The sequence below is a fragment of the Poecilia latipinna genome, unplaced genomic scaffold (assembly GCF_001443285.1).
Source record: "Poecilia latipinna isolate Pla-1442-1.1 unplaced genomic scaffold, P_latipinna-1.0 Scaffold2358, whole genome shotgun sequence".
Lineage (NCBI taxonomy): Eukaryota > Metazoa > Chordata > Actinopteri > Cyprinodontiformes > Poeciliidae > Poecilia > Poecilia latipinna.
In genome coordinates, this window is record NW_015114974.1 from 14381 (window position 1) to 33301 (window position 18921).

Consider the following 18921-nt stretch of genomic DNA (forward strand, 5'->3'; position numbering starts at 1 on the left):
TAACAGACATTTGGTGTTGAAGTTTTTGGCAGAAAGGTTTATCGGTCAGCCAAACATGAAAAGCTGCGGATGACTGTCACACAGGTGGACTTGAGAGTTTATGCAGAAGTCCTTGGTCCCCAGACTTGAAAAAGTAAATCTATGCATCTTGTCAGTCAATGCTCCATGTCATACATTTTCAGAGTTTATTCCAACATTTAAAATATACAATGACATCAACAACACAGACACTTCAAACACCAAGACAAACTTACGGGGAACCATTTCACTGACGTACCGTTCCCCGGAGACAGCCTTACCCTTTTCATTATCATTTTATAAAGATTGTTTGAATTTCTGTCAGCAACAAATACATTGTTTTTGTTGTGTAATTGTTTAAACAAACAAACAAACAAACAAACAAAAAGACACAGAGAAATCCCTATGGATTCCCTGAAATGATGCTAACTAGCTTGTCATTGAACACAGTGTTACTCAGTTTTTTCACTGGGACGGGGAGGAAGAGGGTTTATGCTGGTATGTGGTTAGAGCTGCTGCTGACTGACTCACCTGTTGTCAAGTGGTAAAAGGTACAGGGAAGAATTAAATATATGAATATGTTGATATTTCTTTTCCTTAATTCATTAAATGCTTTGGAGGAAAACAGTAGTCTGTAGTTAAGCTAACTATGCTAAATGGTTGATAATCTCACACAGTCTACTCACCTCTCGGAGAAAAACTGGGTTATAAATAGACACTCGTCTTTTTCTCTCTCTATGTCTCTATTTTTTGAATAACTGATTTTATAATCTTTTTAGCAGCATTATAACTGCAACAGTTGATCTTGTCTTCTACTGACTGCTGCTGAAGACCATCACCATGAAGCTCCAAGCAGGAACGAACCATTCCATGCAAACCCAGTGGAGGGGGGGACAAATATGGATGGATTTTAGGTCTGGGAGTGGTAGCATTTAATTTTTACTGCTACGAGCAATTTTAGAAAACACAATGTGGTTAATTTTGTAATTGACATTGACCTGTTTTATTTCTGTAAACAAAAAAATTGTGGAGGTCTATAATGTGTGTGTGTGTGTGTGTGTGTGTGTGTGTGTGTGTGTGTGTGTGTATATACCGTAATACTTTCCAGCCCAATAGGTGGCGGTAAAGATGCTTTTACATGGTTACCAACCACCACAAAAACATCAACGAAGAAGAAGAACCTCCCATGTTTAGGTTGTGGGCGGGGCAACAACTGCGGCTGCGCGGAGTCGTAGCTCCAGTAGTCCAAGTAATATGACTGGCGGGAAGAGCTGCAGCAACAACAAGGATTCGGAGCCCAGCATGGACGTGGATGTGGATTCCAGCCGGACGGAGAGCGAGCGGGGAGACCTGGACAGCAGCGTTCCCGTTGCGTGCTCGTCCAACGGCAGCGGCGGGGAGGAGGACGACGCGGAGGGCCTGTGCAGGCCCCGAGAAACCGGGGGCTCGAGTGACCAGCTCACACCGGATGAAGGCGCCGATAGAGGCATCGGCAAGGAGCAAGAAGTGTCGGTGGAAATTGGAGAGACGTATTTGTGTCAAAGAACCGATAAAACATGGCGTATGTGAAAACATGGCTTAACTCCATCTATGATTTAGTTTTGCTGAAAACCTTTCATTATTTGAGACAGAAATATGTAAAACAAGAATAATTTATATTTATGTTAAGCTAGAGGTGTTTCAGCTGTCATAGAATCATCGCTCTGAACAATAAGCTTATTTCAAACATATAACGGTTTGGATATTAGTTTGTGACGAATAAAAATGTCTGTAGAAATAAATTGTTTTTGTTTATGAGGCCGAAGTTGGCGTCCGATTCGTAGTCTCACTGAAGAGCTATTCTGCTGCTTTTAAGAAATCTGGACTATAAATTTGCTAAAAGATTTATAATGGAGCTTAGTTATAGAATTAGGGGTGACTAAGTTAAATAACTATATCCAATAACTATTTACATGTGTAAATGTCCCATTAATTGAATGTATATACATCATTAAATAGTCCTTTTTACCAATAAATTAAATATGTAAAGAAATTTTGGAATATGCAAATAAATAATTAAATATGCCAAGAGATAATTAAATCTAGCTATTTAAATAATGAATTTAAATATCAGAGTCCTCTTTAAAGAAAAGCTTTATTTAGAAATATTTATTTCAGTCATGAAGTGTGTCCAGGTGTGGGGAGTGTCTAATGTTCTCTGATGTTGCTCCTGCGTTGAGGTGGAGCTGACCGACTGTGTTGCTGTTGTAGACATGGCCGAGGTGATCCAGTCCCGCCTCAACGAGCAGGAGGCCCGGGAGGAGTTCTATGTCCACTATGTGGGATGTGAGTATCTGAGCAGAACCAGAACCTGCACCATCACCTGTCTTTCAGAGGGACTGAGAGTTTGACGTTTGGACTGCAGTTAACCGGCGCCTGGACGAGTGGGTGGGGAAGAACCGGCTGGCGCTCACCAAGACAGTGAAGGACGCCGTGAGGAAAAACTCGGAGGTTGGAGGAGTCGGAGACCTCGGCGATCAGCCCGAGAGGAAGATCACGCGCAACCAGAAGAGGAAGCATGATGAGATCAACCACGTGCAGAAGGTGGCGCCCCCTGCTGTCTGCAGAGATGCCAGTGTCGGTTTCACCTAACACGAATTTTCTCTTCCACCCAGACCTACGCCGAGATGGACCCGACTACAGCTGCTCTGGAGAAGGAGCATGAGGCGGTGCGTACCTCCCACTACCTGTGCTACCCCGATAAGCTGCTAGGGTGGAGGTCTCCTCCTCACTCCTCCGTCTCCTCAGATCACCAAGGTGAAGTACGTGGATAAGATCCAGATCGGGAACTTTGAGATCGACGCCTGGTACTTCTCTCCGTTCCCAGAGGACTATGGGAAGCAGCCCAAGCTCTGGATCTGCGAGTTCTGCCTGAAGTACATGAAGTACGAGAAAACGTTCAGACACCACCTGGTGAGTCCAGCTGTTGCTTTTGAACCCTGGTCACATGACGCTGTTGGGGTCAAAGTAAGTTCAGCCTGGAGAAGCTGCGGTTTCATCAGCACAGCTGACCTTTGACCTTCTCCTCCTCAGTCTCACTGCCAGTGGAGGCAGCCTCCAGGGAAGGAGATCTACCGCAGGACCAACATCTCCGTCTATGAGGTGGACGGCCGGGACCACAAGGTGAGCTCGCTCGCCCTCTGGTGGTCGTCTTGGGGACAGCGGTGTCTTACTGGACTGTTGTCCTCAGATCTACTGCCAGAACCTGTGCCTGCTGGCCAAGCTGTTCCTGGACCATAAGACGCTTTACTTTGATGTGGAGCCGTTCATCTTCTACATTCTGACCGAAGTCACCAAGCAGGGAGCGCATATCGTTGGCTATTTCTCCAAGGTACGCCACCGCTTCGGCCACTTTCACCCAGTCAGCAGCAAACGGATGATTTAATGAATAAAATCTGAATTATGATGTGAAATCACCAACGGTCAGCTGGTTTAAGATTCAACACGCCAACCTGAAGGCTCTGCAGGCGTTCTGGTACCGACGGGTCCAGTGGTTCTGCTCAGATCTTTGAGTTATTAAGACACCATGATGGTAATGATCAGGTCTGATTGTTTTGTTTCTGCAGGAAAAAGAATCTCCAGATGGGAACAACGTGGCGTGTATTCTGACGCTGCCGCCGTACCAACGCAGAGGCTACGGGAAGTTCCTCATAGCTTTCAGTAAGTCAGGGGTCAAGGGTCAGGGCTGGCTTTAGGGTTCTGTCTACCTGAGCCGTTGGTGCTACAGAGCCTCACTAGTTGTAGAATATATTAACAATTTAATCCACTTAACTTCTTTACCTCAGAAATGTAAAGTTTATAGTTCTGAAGGTTTTATGGATCATAAATTAATTTCATAACAAACAAAACCAACGAGGAGATGGAGACAACTGACCTGCTGTTAGCGCTGCTACTGCTAGTGCTGCTACTCTTAGTGATGCTAGTGCTGCTACTGATAGTGACGCTACTGCCAGTGCTGCAACTGTTACTGCTGTTAGCGTTGCTACTGTTAGCGCTGTTACATTTATCTGGAAGTCCTGTGTCTAACCATCTTTTCTGGGTCAAAGGTCATCGTAGCATTAATGATATAAAGTTAACCTGCTGCTAAATGAAGATAAACATGAAACATGTTTATCTTCATTGGTCGACAAGCCATCGACCAAACGTGTCCTGGTCCGGATTCTGTGATGGTCCGGATCCCATCACAGAATCCACCTTTGGTTTTGGGTCCATTCAGGGCCAGGTAGGACTCTACCCTTTGGTCCTGATTGGTTCTGGTTCTGGTTCTGGTTCTGGTTCTGCAGGCTACGAGCTGTCCAAGCTGGAGAACGCGGTCGGCTCGCCGGAGAAGCCGTTGTCAGATCTGGGCAAGCTGAGCTACCGGAGCTACTGGTCCTGGGTTCTGCTGGAGATCCTGCGGGACTTCAGGGGGACGCTGTCCATCAAGGACCTCAGGTCGGTCCCGCACCGGGAGGGGGGTCTGAGCCGCAGCCAGAGGACTTTCAGAAATTCAGCACACCCCTCAGAGACGATCACACGATCGGCTGTTTACTGCGATTTAGTGTTTACATTTAAAATAGTTTCTGTTCTGGTCCGAGCAACCTGGTTCCTAGCAGAACCAGAACCTGCTGACCCGCTGCTGTCTTCCAGCCAGATGACCAGCATCACTCAGAGTGACATCATCAGCACTCTGCAGTCGCTCAACATGGTGAAGTACTGGAAGGGCCAACACGTCATCTGTGTCACGCCCAAACTGGTGGAGGAGCACCTGAAGAGCGCCCAGTACAAGAAGCCGCCCATCACAGGTGAGCCGGGGGGCGAGGGGTGGGAGACCGGGGGGTGGGAAACCGGGACGGGACGGCCCCCTGCAGGAAGACTAGCCTCTGACCTTCACAATAAGAGCATGGAAAGTGTCTGCTGGGAGAAACGGAGAAAAACATCTAGATCTGTTTCTACGTGTTTCTAAACCTGATGGCGTCCAGCAGGGGGACACCTTGTCCTCTGTCTGTCCAGCAGAGACATTGACAGACAGTAAAATGTCTTCAACGGTTTCCTGTCTCTGATGTCCTCTGTCTCTGTCCACAGTGGACACCATGTGTCTCAAGTGGGCGCCTCCCAAGAACAAACAGGCCAAGCTGTCGAAGAAGTGAGGAAGAGGAGCTGCTCGTCTTCATCACCTGAACTGTAAATAAATGTTATAAATCTGTTAATATTTTCATAGAATAAATGTTCTCAGGAAAAACCCGGTTCTGGTTCCTTCAAGCTTCAGAATAAAAATTCTTTCTTCATTTATTGACACGTTTCAAACAAAAATTTAATGTTTGTTTTCTTCACATTAATTATTAAAAACTGGAAATAAAACAAAACCCTCCTGCAGTTTGGAACCAGAATTATAAAGCAACGTCCAGAGTGACGAAAACCCAGAGGTCCAGTTACAGCAAAACACCCAGAACCGGACCAGCAGAACCGGACCAGGAAACGTTTGGTCGATGGCTTGTCAGCAGGTTCTGCAGGGAAGCATCTGGAACCGAACCGGAACCTCCAGAACCAAATCTTAGGACACCGCCCTCCGGTGATGAAGGTGCAGTGGCGTCGGCCATCTTGGATCCCAACATGGAGGCCCTGCAGGGATTTGAAGGGGCAGCGGTGTTAACCCCTTCCTCACCAGGCAGATCTCAGGTTTAAAACTTAAACATTTAAAAAGTTTTAAGTTCATTTAAAAATCTCCTGTTTGTCATTAATACCTGGTAATGTCCAGCAGGGGGCGCTCTAGTCTGAGTCTCCTGCTGTTCTCAGTCCTGCAAAAGTATTGGCACCCTTTAAACTTCTGATTTTATTATTCTGGGCTTTATGTGACAGAACGGCACAAAGAATAAAACATAAAATGTGAAGGAAAATGATTCCAGGTTTTAAATAAAATAATCTGAAAAGTGTGGTGTGCATTTGTATTCAGCCATGATTCTAAAGCTGCTCTGAATAATGACTGAAATGTAGCTATGGGAGGTCAGAGGTCAGGGTTTGATCTGGGTCATAAATCATGTTGGGAGTTTAAATCACAAACATGATGTTTCAGACATTATGAAGGTTTTATAATAAACTGGTCTCGGCATAAACCAGTCGGGTCAGAACCAGTAATGTGATCTGGACCATTTGGTTTCTGAAGAATGTTTCCTAGTAAAGGTTAAAGGTTAAACTGCAGAGTAAACAGACTCGTAATTAGTTTATTCAGAGTAATTACCTGTTTCCAGGAATCGTGACCCGGTTAAAGGTTCTGTGAACTCAGCGCCACAGCAAAGTCATAAGTTTACATACAGCAACCGGGGAAAACCCAGATGATGATGTCATGACTGAAAGCCTCTGATTGGTTCAATTACAAAATCTGCAGCCGCTGCTTCCTTGTGTGACATCATGGAAAACATGATCCCAGAAATCAGAACCTCGAAGCCGGTCCAGGTCCAGAAGCACAAAGGTTACCAGTTAGCTGCTACTGGTTACCAGTTACTGGTTAACTGGTTTCTAGTTGAATCCATTTCAGCTGCAGCTCCTTGTTCCCAAGAGAAAAGAGTTTTTTTTTTTTTTTTAACTTAATGGTTTATTGTATCCTGCTAAAATAAATTAAAATATTAATTAAAGCCTGGACCTCCAGCGCCTCCTGCTGGTCCAGAGGAGCGGATAAAACCTGGAGTGGGTCGTTTCCACAGGATCAGGATTTGGACTCTTTTCATTCGAAATTTCTCTTTCTAATGATTTGGTAACATCTCTTATTTTTAATGACCTGGATCATTTATTCTCTCTTTAATCAGGATTTACTTTAATAGTTTAAATTTCACTAATTCACAATCCTGCCAGGAGAAATGAGTCAAAGAATATTGAAGGAATAAAGTTTTACAGAGTAAACTTCTGACTTTAATAGAAATAATTATGATGCTAATAATAGCATCATAATTGCTGTTTTTATGTAACGATGTGACATGAAGGGGAAGTTTGGACTGAAATGATCCTGTGAGGAAAACAGGAGGTATGACCTGTTTTTTACGCACAAACACTCCATGTGATGAAGATATAATCAGCTTTATTATCTGATGTTCTGAACAAAGAACAATTCATCGGAACCAGTGCAGCTGGTTGGTTCAGTCGGTCACAGATAAACTGGTTTCCATGCAGATCAGATCATCTGGAGGAATCAAAATGCTTTCAGAGCTTCGGCTCAAACATGGGAAGATGTTGGATTTGTTGCCAGGAACCAGAGACGTCGGGTCTTTTCCCTTCATGCCTTGGTTCTGTACCGGTACCCGGCTCTCATTGATCCTCTTTTCAGAACCGTTCTTTATAGTTGGTTGCTAAACCGGCCCAGTTCCCAGAACCTGAAACTCAGACGCTCGGCTTTTCCTTCATGACTCATCTTGAGATGTTTTCACACAGAGCAGAAAAAAACACATAACTGGAACATGAGAGGAAAGCTGTCAGTCAGGAGGTTTAATTATACATTAGTAACTGCTGACTCATGCTGTGTGTGTGTGTGTGTGTGTGTGTGTGTGTGTGTGTGTGTGTGTGTGTGTGTAATGAGCAAGATGCTTACATTCTTCTCAGTGAATGACGTTGTGGTTCTGCAGCATCAAAATGCTGCGTCATTCTGGCCTTCAGAACCAAACATTCACGCTCGTTTGTTTTTCTTTTGGAAGATGAACTTCTGACCGAGTCTTTCGCCTCTAGCATTCAGGTTTGTTCTGAATTTGGCTCATTTTTTCCCTTTAGTTGTCACATGTTCCCTCCCTGCAGCATGAAGCTGCCACCACCATGTTCTGGGTTCCCCCAGCGCCCCCTCATGGTTCTGAGTTCAAATGTTTTTTAAGTCAACAGGAAATTTGAAAATATCTCTTGATAATTATGTTATCAGAAGATTAATGTCCCTCATGCGTCGTCCAGCTGGTCTGATTAAGTCGGTCATATTTAAACTCGCCTACGTTTATTCTCCATCTGGTGTGTAAATAAAACACTGGTGTGTTTAACTTGTCAATAAATCACATGCAGTCTGGAGCTGAGGGGAAGTTCGCCTGCAGACAGGAAGTGGCTGAGGTGTGTGCTGGGAGGAGGGACAGGTGGGGGCGTGTTGTTGGCCAGGTCTTCTTAAACTGCAGCAGAGCAGTGGATGTTAACTTCCAGAGATGGCGCTCTGCAAGGCGATCTGCGTGGCGGCGTTGCTGACTCTGTTTACTCAAGGTAGGAATCTCACCTGCATCGGCTCCACCAATCAGCTTCACCTGTGACAACATGTCAGAAAACAGCATTTAATCTTCAAATTATTCTGATTTTGTCAAACAGAAAAAGGGTTTTCCTGGTTATAAATAAGTTCAAGTTTTTTCCCACTGAATGAATTTTCTATTCATGAACATGTAGAGAATCAATTTTCTGATTTCTAAATTAGGTTGGAGCTAAAATTTTGATTTTGTGTGAAAATGTAGTTTTTAACTAGCAGCTCTCTGCATAACAGAGAAAAATCTTTTTGCTAAAATTTGTCTGAAATTGGATCAAAAGTCCCTGAACGAGTCAGAAAAAAGTTTCTCTGACCTAAAATTAGAATAAAAAATCATCATAATATTGTTAAACAGTTTGGATTTTCTTTATGTTCTGTTTTCTTGTTGCTACTTCCTATTTTATTTGAACTTTTGATCATATCAGTTGTATATTGAAATGTTTTATTTGCTTTAATTTTTGTCCTTAGCTTTATAAATAAAGTAGTATTGTCTGCCTTATATTTTAACGTAGATGTGAAGATAAATCATATTTATAAATGTGCAGAGATTGATTTAGTCAGAATCTGAAAGTTTCTGCTGTTTTTGACATTTAAAGGCTGAAGGAGAAACTTCAGGTGTTTAGTGAACATTTGCCACCATGACCACCAGATATGAAGCTTATTATGCTCTAAATACACGACTGCTTGTTTAAACAAAATTATTACCAAGAACAGATGAGAGACTAGCTGACGGATTCCAAGACAGATATAAAACCGGTTCTGTTCGTCTGTCAGGATCTGGTTTCTATTCACGAACCAAATGACTAAAGCAAATATTTTTCCTAGAACAAATAAAGACTGTTCTTCACACAAGGAAACATTCCTGAGTTTCATCTTAAGTCAAACAGGTTAACCATTCAAAGACGCTGCAACTGATGAAAATGCCAGGATGGAAAGACATCAGCAATAGCAAAGATGATTAATGATTAATTAATGATTAATTATCTGCTCGTTAACCTGGGATTGGTCGCAGCTGTTAATGTTAAAATACATCATTTACTTCAGAATTCAGCACCACAATCAGCCTCAGCTGAGATCATTCTTTCACTTTGCTTTAAATTATTGATTAATTGGATCCATTATTTTATTATTATTAGTTTATTTTCTTAAGATTAAAGTAAAAATTAATTGATTCTAAAGACCATTGCTATGGCTAAAAGGTGAAAATTCAATGCAAAGAAATTGAAGTAGCTTAAAGGTTTAACTTTTATCAGAAGTTTTTTGTTGGGTTGTGCTGTGGTGGTGCAGGGGTTAAGCACAACCCACATATGGAGGCCTCAGTCCTCGATGCAGCTGTCGCAGGTTCGATTCCCAGCCTTGGCGACCTTTGCTGCATGTCTTCCCCCTTCTCTCATTACCCACTTTCCTGTCAATTAACTATGAAATAAAGGCAAATAGAGCTAAAAAAAAGTTTATTGTTGGAGAAGGAGCCACCATGAGGGTCTGATCAGCCAATAGGAAGAGAGCTTGGATAAATCTATACCATTCTAGTCAGAAGAATAGATTATGTAATGTTGATGTTTATCACATTGGTTAGAGTGAAATCAAACTGTCACTGAGGATAAAAGTGAAGGATGATTTTAGATTTGGTCACAAGGTCAACATTTAAAACTGATCATTAAGGACATCTGTTAAAGTTTTTAGCGCTCCCTGAAAGCAAAAGTCTAAACAAGTTCATGTCCAGGATGTGTGGGGTCTGCAGAGATGGTAGCTGACCTTTTCCTGACCTTTGACCTGTACGTCCTGGGTGGAGAACTGATCCTCTCCTCTCTACAGTCCCAATGGTTCACTGCAGAGAGGAGAGGATGGTGAAGCGAGGCAGAGCGGGGGAGTTCTCCAGATGGTTCTGACCCGTGGACCGCCCGATCCACCTGCTATCTGTCTGCATCCTGGATCAGAGCGGTGGAGTCATGTCTGACCCTCGCTGAGGTCCAGTCGCTAGTGCCTAGGGAGAACCCAGCCCGGGGGCCCGGGGGCCCTGGGGCCCGCCGGTCCTGACGGTTTTGGTTCCCAGACTCACCTGCTGCCAGTTTGAAGTTACTTGGTGGATCTTAAGGTTCTGTTCACTGCAAGGGAATCTCCAGACATCTGAGGTCCACCATTCTCCAGAGAGGAAAACATCTTAGATATCCCACCAGATTCAGCCCAAGGTCAAAGGTCAGAGCATGAAGCTCAGAGAAATGACCAAAATCTCTACAGGCCTCAGTTAGAGGGTTAAAGGTCAAAGTTAATCCATCCACTCTCTCGACCTTCTGACGTGTACGGGTAACAGGCCATGACCCAGTCCGATCTTCGGATGGGTCTTTGGTTCTGCAGGATCCGGTACCAGAATTTCTAAAAGCTGAGTTCAGATTAATCATGTTGAGTTCATAATAATATTTCTGTAGGAAATTAAAGAATTAAATAAAAATAACTCCCTGTGTGTTTAACTTGTTGCTGTGTTTCATTTTTCAGAATCTTCTTCTCAGCTATCAGGTAGGAGAAATTTTCTCTGAGTTCCTGCATCTTAACTCTCCTGTCTGGGTCTTCTTGGTGTTTTCTGATCGAGTCCTTCAAGGAAAACCAGATCCAAACTCTGACATTCATGTAGAGGCGACTAAGACCATCAACACTTTCACGTTAAACGTGATAAACCAAGAAAATACTTGAGGAAAATAGTATTTGGAACCAAAGCTACTGATGTACTGAGTACTTCAGTATTACTGTGTAACTCAGACAAAATATTACATGATCTTTAGGTTCTTGTGAATAAAAGAAATCACATCAATATTAAATAATTTCAGGCAAAAGAAACTAATCTCAGTTCATCACAACATAAAACCTTTGAACCCAGTTCATCCAGTAAACTTCTGGTACATCACTGGTTTTTACATCCTGGTTCTTCAGTAACTCCAGGTTGGTGGAGGAGTCAGACATTGGACTCAAGCAGAAGTAAAAAGTACATTGCAGTAAATCTACTCCATTTATTTTAAAAGGTTCCTTGTGATCATACATGGTCACCTGGCTCTGCATTCATGTCAGGTTGCCATGACGTTTCAGTCGATTTCCTGTCCTGGTCTGCAGATTCTCCAGAAGTGATGAGATGTCTTTGTGTCCTCAGTTTGTGGTCAACCACCCCTAAACACCAGGATCGTTGGAGGAGCGGTGGCTCCTGAAGGGTCGTGGCCCTGGCAGGTCAGTCTGCACAGCTCCTCGGGCCACTTCTGTGGAGGATCTCTGATCAACAACCAGTGGGTTCTGACTGCAGCTCACTGTGTCCCACTGTAAGAAATCTAATCCTTCTGATCTGAGCTGGAGTCTTCTGTCTGAAGAAAACAACTTTACTGTTCAAACTGGTTTCCCAGATAGAAAATTATGACAGAATCAACACTGAAACAACGTTAAAGGCTGATATTGACACGAAGTTGAAAGCTGTCGGTGACTCACGTGTTGAATCAATGTTATTGTTTCAACCATAACTGACACTATATCAATGCTGATTTAACCATCATCTGATTGTGGAGCTGCAGGCACATTTGTGCTGATTTATATTGAATGAAAGTTAAGGAATCAATGTTGATTCATGTACATTTTAGGTCTACATCATAGCAAACCATTAAAAGTTTCTTCACTGGTGTAAAACATTATTTTATTGGCAGATGATGGTATCATGTCGTTCATAATTATCTTACGTTACTATATTTCCAAAAATGTGTGAACATAAACTTAAAAAAATACAACATGGCATTAACATAACATTTTATTTTAGAAAACAGGCATAGATCTGTAAACATATTGGACTCCTTTTTGTCAGAACATCAGTCTATTGTCCATGAAGGTCCAGCAGGTTCAGTTTGTTCTGAATGAACCAGGAAACAGGACCAGTTGGGCTAACAGGTGGTTGGCGTCTCTTTGGCTCCTTGGTGCCTTCCTCCCACTGTGGTGCCTAATGAAGCCACTTCCTGACAGTTTCCCTGCAGTCAGTCAGCTTTGGGTCAAACTGCAGAAACACACAGAGATAAGAGTGAGGAAGGCGCTGGTCAGAAAGATGATAAACATTAGAAAAGTTCTGAAACACATAGAAATATTAAATAGTGTACTGGTTATAGAACCAACACAAAGCGTACGGTTCCCCATGTACACTCAGTTAAATTAATTAGGACACTAATGAATATTTATTATTTATCTTAGTTGACAAATACAGTAACATTTACCCATCAAGCTGCAGCGTAATGTAGCATTTATGATGCTGCACTCATGTTAAAATGAGGGAATCTATTTAAAATAAAGGCTGTTTATCAGAAAACCTAAAGATAAAACTCAGGGAGGATCAGGGTTGATTTAACAGACAGAAAAATAGAGCAAAAGGTGATTTGTATTGTAGTTAGAAAAATGATTTACAGTTTATACAGGATAAACTTCCATCCAATAGCTGGTTCAATCTTCCATCAACCACAAACATGTCCAAATAAGTTGATTAAATTCATTCAAAAATATTAATATGCTGATAAAGATCCTGTACCAGTAGTAATAGTCCAGTTTAACCAGTTACCAACCCAAGAATCGGCAGGTTTAGATCAGCGGTTCTTCTGCACCTGGATTCAGTCTGTGGTGATTAACAGCCTTCTGCAGGACTGATGGCTGCAGACGGTCATGCAACCATGTGAATCAGCTGTTCTGGATCAGAGGCTCATCTAAGCACATCATAATAAACAATTAAAAAACAAGTGATTTGAAATGATTTCAATGGCAATGTTTTGTTTTTTCATCTTTATAGAAAATTCAAAGAAAATATAATGACAAGGCACATTAGTGATAAAAGGTTTGATTTGATAAACTGAGCAGAAAAAAAGAATAACAACAAACTGAGGAAAGTAAAACAAAATGTCACAAATGAAAGACAAACTTCAAACCTTAAATGAAGATATTAACATATTGGAATAAAGTTTGGTGATGTAAAATTATTTCACTTTAAAAATGGAGCTGATTTTTAGAAAGCAATATTTGTGAATAAAACTTAGGATTAAATATGTCATAGTTCAACTCTTCATCCCTGTTGGATCAAATTTTATAATAAAACTTAAAGATGGAATAGATTTATTGTGTAAAATCCACTTTTGAAAACTTTCTAAAAACTAATGAAAAGCTACAGTTTAAAAATGTTTGTCTCAAAATCTCAGTCACAAAACGACAGGAATTGATATTTTAGAATTAATTTAGCAGAAAGTCATTAAAGGGGAAACTTTACACATAATTATTAAACTAATATCAGGTTTTTTATGGCAGTGGAATAGAAAGCTGCTTGGTTCTTAACATGATTTTGAAATGTTTCCTTCTCAGACTAGAGGAGAAAACTGATGAATTATTGTTACATTTTTGGTTCATAAAGTCAACATTCAGTTTCTTTTAAAAAGGACATTTTTATTTTTCATATCTGCCGTATGTTTGTCCTGAACTTGATCTTTATTAGCTCCACTTTATGCCAAACTAACCTTTAGCTGCATAAACCAGATGGTTAAAAACATCAAGTCACATAGAGATAAATTGATTATTAGAACATTTTAATGTGTATTTTTTCCATCTTAGAAATATGGCAAAGTTCACAGAGCGAATAAAGTATTGAAATAATTTTGGTTTCACTGAACATGAGGGATTATATTGAATTTTCTGTATTCAACGAGTCACAAAACAAATCTCCAGCAGAAATACCTTTACTGCACATTTAAAATATTTTCTTCTAGTTGTTCTTAAACAAGTTGTAGTTTTTAGCAGCAGAAAGCCAAACGGTGACCAGTCCGCCATTTTGGATGTGAAGCTACGACCCAGGGCCGTTCTGACCCCTGACCCCTGATGTGACTTTGACTGAGCCACTCTTCATAGGGGCGCTGAGCACCGGACCGGGCCAGTGATTCAACATTGATCAGACGTTGGACTTTCAGTCGTTAGAATTCAACCACAAAACAACATTGATTTAATGAATCTGGTTACTTGGCTAGAAGTGGATGATTGTTTGATGGTTGATCCACCATCAATCGTCGACTTCAACCAAAAATGAACCTTTCTAACCATAATTCAATATTGAATTACCATCGCTTGGTATCTGGTTTGTTTTTGAAACTGCTGACTTTTCTGTCTCTGAACATGATGGGCTCAGTGGCAACGCAGTCCCTATCAGCGCCGTGTATCTGGGCCTTCAGAGTCAGGAGGGAAGCAACCCAAACAAACAGAGTCGCACAGCAGCGCAGATCATTGTTCATCCTGAATACTCTGCTGCCACTGACGACAACGACATCGCCCTGATAAAGCTCTCCTCAGCTGTAACGTTCAACAACTACATCTCGCCGGTCTGCCTGGCGGCGGCGGACAGCACCTTCTACAGCGGCGTCAACTCCTGGGTCACCGGCTGGGGCAACATTGGATCTGGTGGTGAGATTTTAAATGACTGATTAACGCCACAGTAGTCTCTCCTCTGACTACTCGGCTAAAGTGCACCTGTGTTTCCTTGACAACATTTCCTGTGCATTTGTTTTTCACACCCTAATGGAGAACGTTCATCACTAACAAAACTTAATGTTGTCCTTCCTGTTTACCAAACTCATAGTTTGAACCGTATTTCTTCCTCGGTTTGGAAATGTTTTCAAGGACTGAACCTTTAAACTGTTGTACTCTGAATCTGTGTCTCCTCAGCTCCTCTTCCATCTCCTCAAAACCTCATGGAGGTGGAGATACCAGTTGTGGGCAACAGACAGTGTAAATGTAGCGGCTATGCACCGACCACCATCACTGACAACATGATCTGTGCAGGATTACTGCAGGGAGGAAAGGACTCCTGTCAGGTGATTATTTTTGCTTGTTAGAATCTGGTTTCATCCAGCAGATCATCTCATCTCCTCCAACACGTTTCTCTTTTTAAAGGGAGACTCAGGAGGTCCGATGGTGAGCAAACAAGCTGGCCGCTGGATTCAGTCAGGAATTGTGAGTTTTGGCATTGGCTGTGCTAACCCAAATTTCCCAGGAGTCTATGCCAGAGTCTCCCAGTATGAGAGCTGGATCAAAACCCAGATCACCACCAACCAGCCGGGCTTCATCACCTACACATCTACCGGAACCAACAGCGACCTGAGCGTCTCCTGCTCTGGCGTGCCACCAATCCCGACCCCCACACCTAGTAATTCCTCTTCTATCCATAACATTTCAGCTAGCTCACCTTAACATGAACACCTCACATGTCCAGGATTTGTAAAAATCTGCTTGTCATTCATCTTCAGGAAGTTGTGTGAGTTATAATTAAAGATGTTATCTAAAATGTGTTCTGAAGTGCGACTGTGCTTTAATCTCCCAGCGATATACTGCGGCCAGGCTCCACTGAACTCTGGCATTCTGGGCGGTAGTTCTGTGGCGGCAGCTGGTGAGTGGCCGTCCATGGCGAGTCTGCAGAAGAACGGTCAGCATGAGTGTGGAGGAACTCTGGTGTCCATGGAGTACGTCCTGAGCAACGCTGCCTGCTTCTCAGAGTGAGTCACAAAAGATCCCAGTCTGGTACCGGTGTGTTTGCATTGGTCCTCATGTCCAGGGCCCAGCCTGCCGAGACCTGTGGTTCCATTTGGGCTGGCCAGAAAATCATTGAGAAAAGTGTTTCAACAGTTAAACAGTTTAACAATGACCAACTGCTCTAACAACTTTCAGTCTGGTTTCCATGGTTACCAGAGTCCTGAGACTGCCCTAGTCAAAGAGTTGATCAATGACATATAAACATAGACAGCAAAAGAACCACAGAGCTGGTTCTGTTGGATCTGTGGCATTAACCAGCTCATCTTTACATGAACACCTCACATTATCAGGATTTGTAGAAATCTGCTTATAATTCATGTTCAGGAAGTTGTGTGAGTTATAATTAAAGATGAATGGAGAGAAGAAGTCCAGCTTCTTTCTGCTGAAGCTTCTGGATTTCATTTTTCTGGATGACAGGAGCTACGCCTGCATGTTTTCTACATTCACTTTAGATTTGCAGGTTGCTATATATCCAATGTTTTTAAGTTTCAGTCCTAAGTCAGTTAATCTTCTTGCCTTAGCTCTCCTAATGTGTCTGAGTGGACGGTGGTTTTGGGTCGTCTGAAGCAGAATGGGTCCAACCCATTTGAGTCGTCATTCAACGTGTCGAATATCACCATGAGCAACCTGACCGGGTCCAACATCGCACTGGTTCAGTTGTCCACACGCCCCACCCTGAGCAACTACATCCAACCCATCTGCCTGGACAGCGGCAGAACCTTCCCGGTCGGATCCAACTGTTGGGCTGCTGGCTGGAGCTCTGGGCGAGGAGGAGGTGAGGCTGCAAGTCTTCCAGATTCGGACACCACCCAGATAGCACAGAATGACTGAAACAACATTGAATCAACGTTAGGTTTTCAACCATAACTGACATATCAACGTTGATTCAACCATCATCTGAATGTGGATTTGGGTTGATTTTATATTGAATGAAAGCTACGGATTTATGTACATTTTTAGGTCTGATGGTCTACATCATAACATGCCACTAAAAGTTTCTTCACTGGTGTTAAACACTATATTATTGGCAGATGATGGGTAAACTGTGTACAAAAGGTTAAAAATGACAACATGGGTTGTCCACAGTCTGTCTGTTGTCCACAGAAGAACAGAGTCCATGAGGTTAAGCTTTGTACTGTATGAACCAGGGAAACAGGACAAGTTGCGGTAACCCCAGTTTGACTCTGGTTGGCGTCACTTTGATTCCTCGCGATGTCTTCCTCTCGTTCTGGCGCATAATGAAGCCACTTCTTGACAGTTTCAAGTCAGTCGGCTTTCAGTCAAACTGCAGAGCAACGGCTGAAAAACACAAAAATAAAAGTGAGGAAGGTGCCAGTTAGAAAGATGATAAACATTTGAAAAGTTCTGAAAGACATTGAAAGATTAAACAGTGAACTGGTTACAGGTCTGAGAACAAATACAAACCGTATGGTTCCTCATGTACACTCACTGTTAAATTAATATTTAAAACTTGCAGGGCCTGGAGGACCGGTGCTGAAAAACACTGGATTTGATGTTGGCATTTCAATCACTGGATGTTAATTGGCTAGAATTGAATGGTTGTTTGATGGTTGATCCAGCTTCTGTCGTTGACTTGAACCATAAATTCAACCTTTGTGATCAGAATTCAACACTGAATTAACATCTTTTGCCAACAAGCCAACAGCGAAGCAGCTGTGTGATTGGGACATCCCACTCATGTAAACGTAGGGGTGGACCGCTCCACTCAGTACGTTGTAGATGTTTTTGTGTCCATATATCAAACAGTCAGTGAGAATTGTTATGAACAAGTAAGAAAATGTACAGAAATGAATCACCACTGACTATCCTCTGCAGTGGTTAATTTAAACGTGAGAACCGCTCACTAATAAAATGCTCTGACCCAGAGCTCTGATGAGGAGGAGAGGAGGGGAAGGGTGGGGCAAAACAGCTGACATTGATTCAACATTGATCAAACGTTGATCAGACATCAGATTTCAACCACCAAACAACGTTGATTCAATGACACAGTTTCAATGGTTTGATTGGATGGTTGTTTGATGGTTGATCCACCGTCATTTGTCGACTTCAACCAAAAATCAACGATTCTAACTATAATTCAACGTTGATTTAACGTTGTGTGCTATCTGGGTAGATTTCTAGAGCTCTCATCTGAAATGACATTTTATGTCCCACAACTTCAGTCGAGGAGCTTCTGCAGGAGTTTCAGACGTCGGTGCTAACCTGTGAAAATGTTTCCTCCACGGAGAACATCTGCACCACAGAGTTGACTCTGGAGAAGGTGAGTGGCGGCTTGACCTCTGTCCTGTTGACCTGCAGGGACACTGAGTGTCCACAGGGACAAAACGTCCCTCAGGAAACAAAGACTTCATCTCTTTGAAGGTTTTTTACCTTGACCTTTAGGTCAAAGGTCAAGGTTCAGGTTTCTGGAGCTCTGTCTGCATGGCGTTTCTGAGGTTTGCATTAGTATCTTCTTTATCAGTTTAAGATCATAATCTCTGTCATGTTTCATATAAAATGTGTTTCCAACAAGTTTACCAAAGTATTTACACCTGTTACATGTTTAGATAATTCATTTGATTCTAACCACAAACTTCAAGTAGATTAGCTGTGATTTTATGAGAGGAAACACAAAGTCGTGATTTCCTGTGGAAGACATAGTTCATAATCTTAAATGTGATCCACTGCCACTTTAATCTGTTGGCCCTGAAGGAGAATCATCCGTTCTCCATGCTGAGTTCTTGATGTATGAGGTTACAGAAGAGTCAGAGAGTTGAATTCATGAATCCCATTTATTAATACCAAAATACAGCTGCTACTCTAAGAACTAACAATCAAAATGGCAACAAGCAACATGTAGTAGCTTCTTTTGTTGGGCTCTGTCTAAGCTACGCCCCAAAGAGGGCGTTCCCTAGTGTGTCATTTCCTCTAAGCAGAGCTCTCATTTGCACTTTGTAGGTTTAGCTTAACAACTAGCGAAAAGAGGCAAGGCAAGTTTATTTATATAGCACTTTAAAACAGTACCACTGACCAAAGTGCTGTACAATCACAAAATTAATCAA

The 18921-nt window shown here is 42.3% G+C and overlaps 2 protein-coding genes across 4 annotated transcripts in view; both read left to right on the forward strand.

Annotated features, from left to right (window-relative positions):
* The first annotated feature begins 1203 nt into the window (after positions 1-1203).
* On the forward strand, positions 1204-5718 carry kat8 (K(lysine) acetyltransferase 8). 3 transcript variants are annotated; one of them, XM_015019023.1, is made up of 11 exons: positions 1204-1579; positions 2269-2343; positions 2423-2601; positions 2673-2726; positions 2806-2970; positions 3091-3180; positions 3248-3388; positions 3624-3717; positions 4341-4841; positions 5122-5220; positions 5414-5718. In XM_015019023.1, exons 1-10 carry the CDS (start codon positions 1273-1275, stop codon positions 5184-5186), a joined length of 1671 nt encoding a protein of 556 aa, XP_014874509.1. In that variant the 5' UTR covers positions 1204-1272; the 3' UTR covers positions 5187-5220; positions 5414-5718. The 3 variants fall into 3 exon arrangements, with proteins under 3 accessions (XP_014874509.1, XP_014874508.1, XP_014874510.1); XM_015019024.1 differs by lacking the exon at positions 5414-5718 and having other exon boundaries at positions 1205-1579; positions 4341-4491; positions 4687-4841; positions 5122-5278; XM_015019022.1 differs by lacking the exon at positions 5414-5718 and having other exon boundaries at positions 5122-5278.
* A 516-nt stretch (positions 5719-6234) lies between these two features.
* The window catches only part of LOC106937484 (polyserase-2), a 20259-nt gene continuing 7572 nt past the window's right edge, over positions 6235-18921 (forward strand). Inside the window, exons 1-10 of the mRNA XM_015019016.1 lie at positions 6235-6248; positions 8178-8256; positions 10784-10804; positions 11430-11592; positions 14463-14734; positions 14996-15144; positions 15224-15476; positions 15651-15822; positions 16381-16634; positions 18043-18140. Of these exons, the coding sequence (XP_014874502.1) occupies positions 8202-8256; positions 10784-10804; positions 11430-11592; positions 14463-14734; positions 14996-15144; positions 15224-15476; positions 15651-15822; positions 16381-16634; positions 18043-18140 (1437 nt within the window). The 5' untranslated portion in view covers positions 6235-6248; positions 8178-8201. The remainder of the gene's footprint in view (positions 6249-8177; positions 8257-10783; positions 10805-11429; positions 11593-14462; positions 14735-14995; positions 15145-15223; positions 15477-15650; positions 15823-16380; positions 16635-18042; positions 18141-18921) is intronic.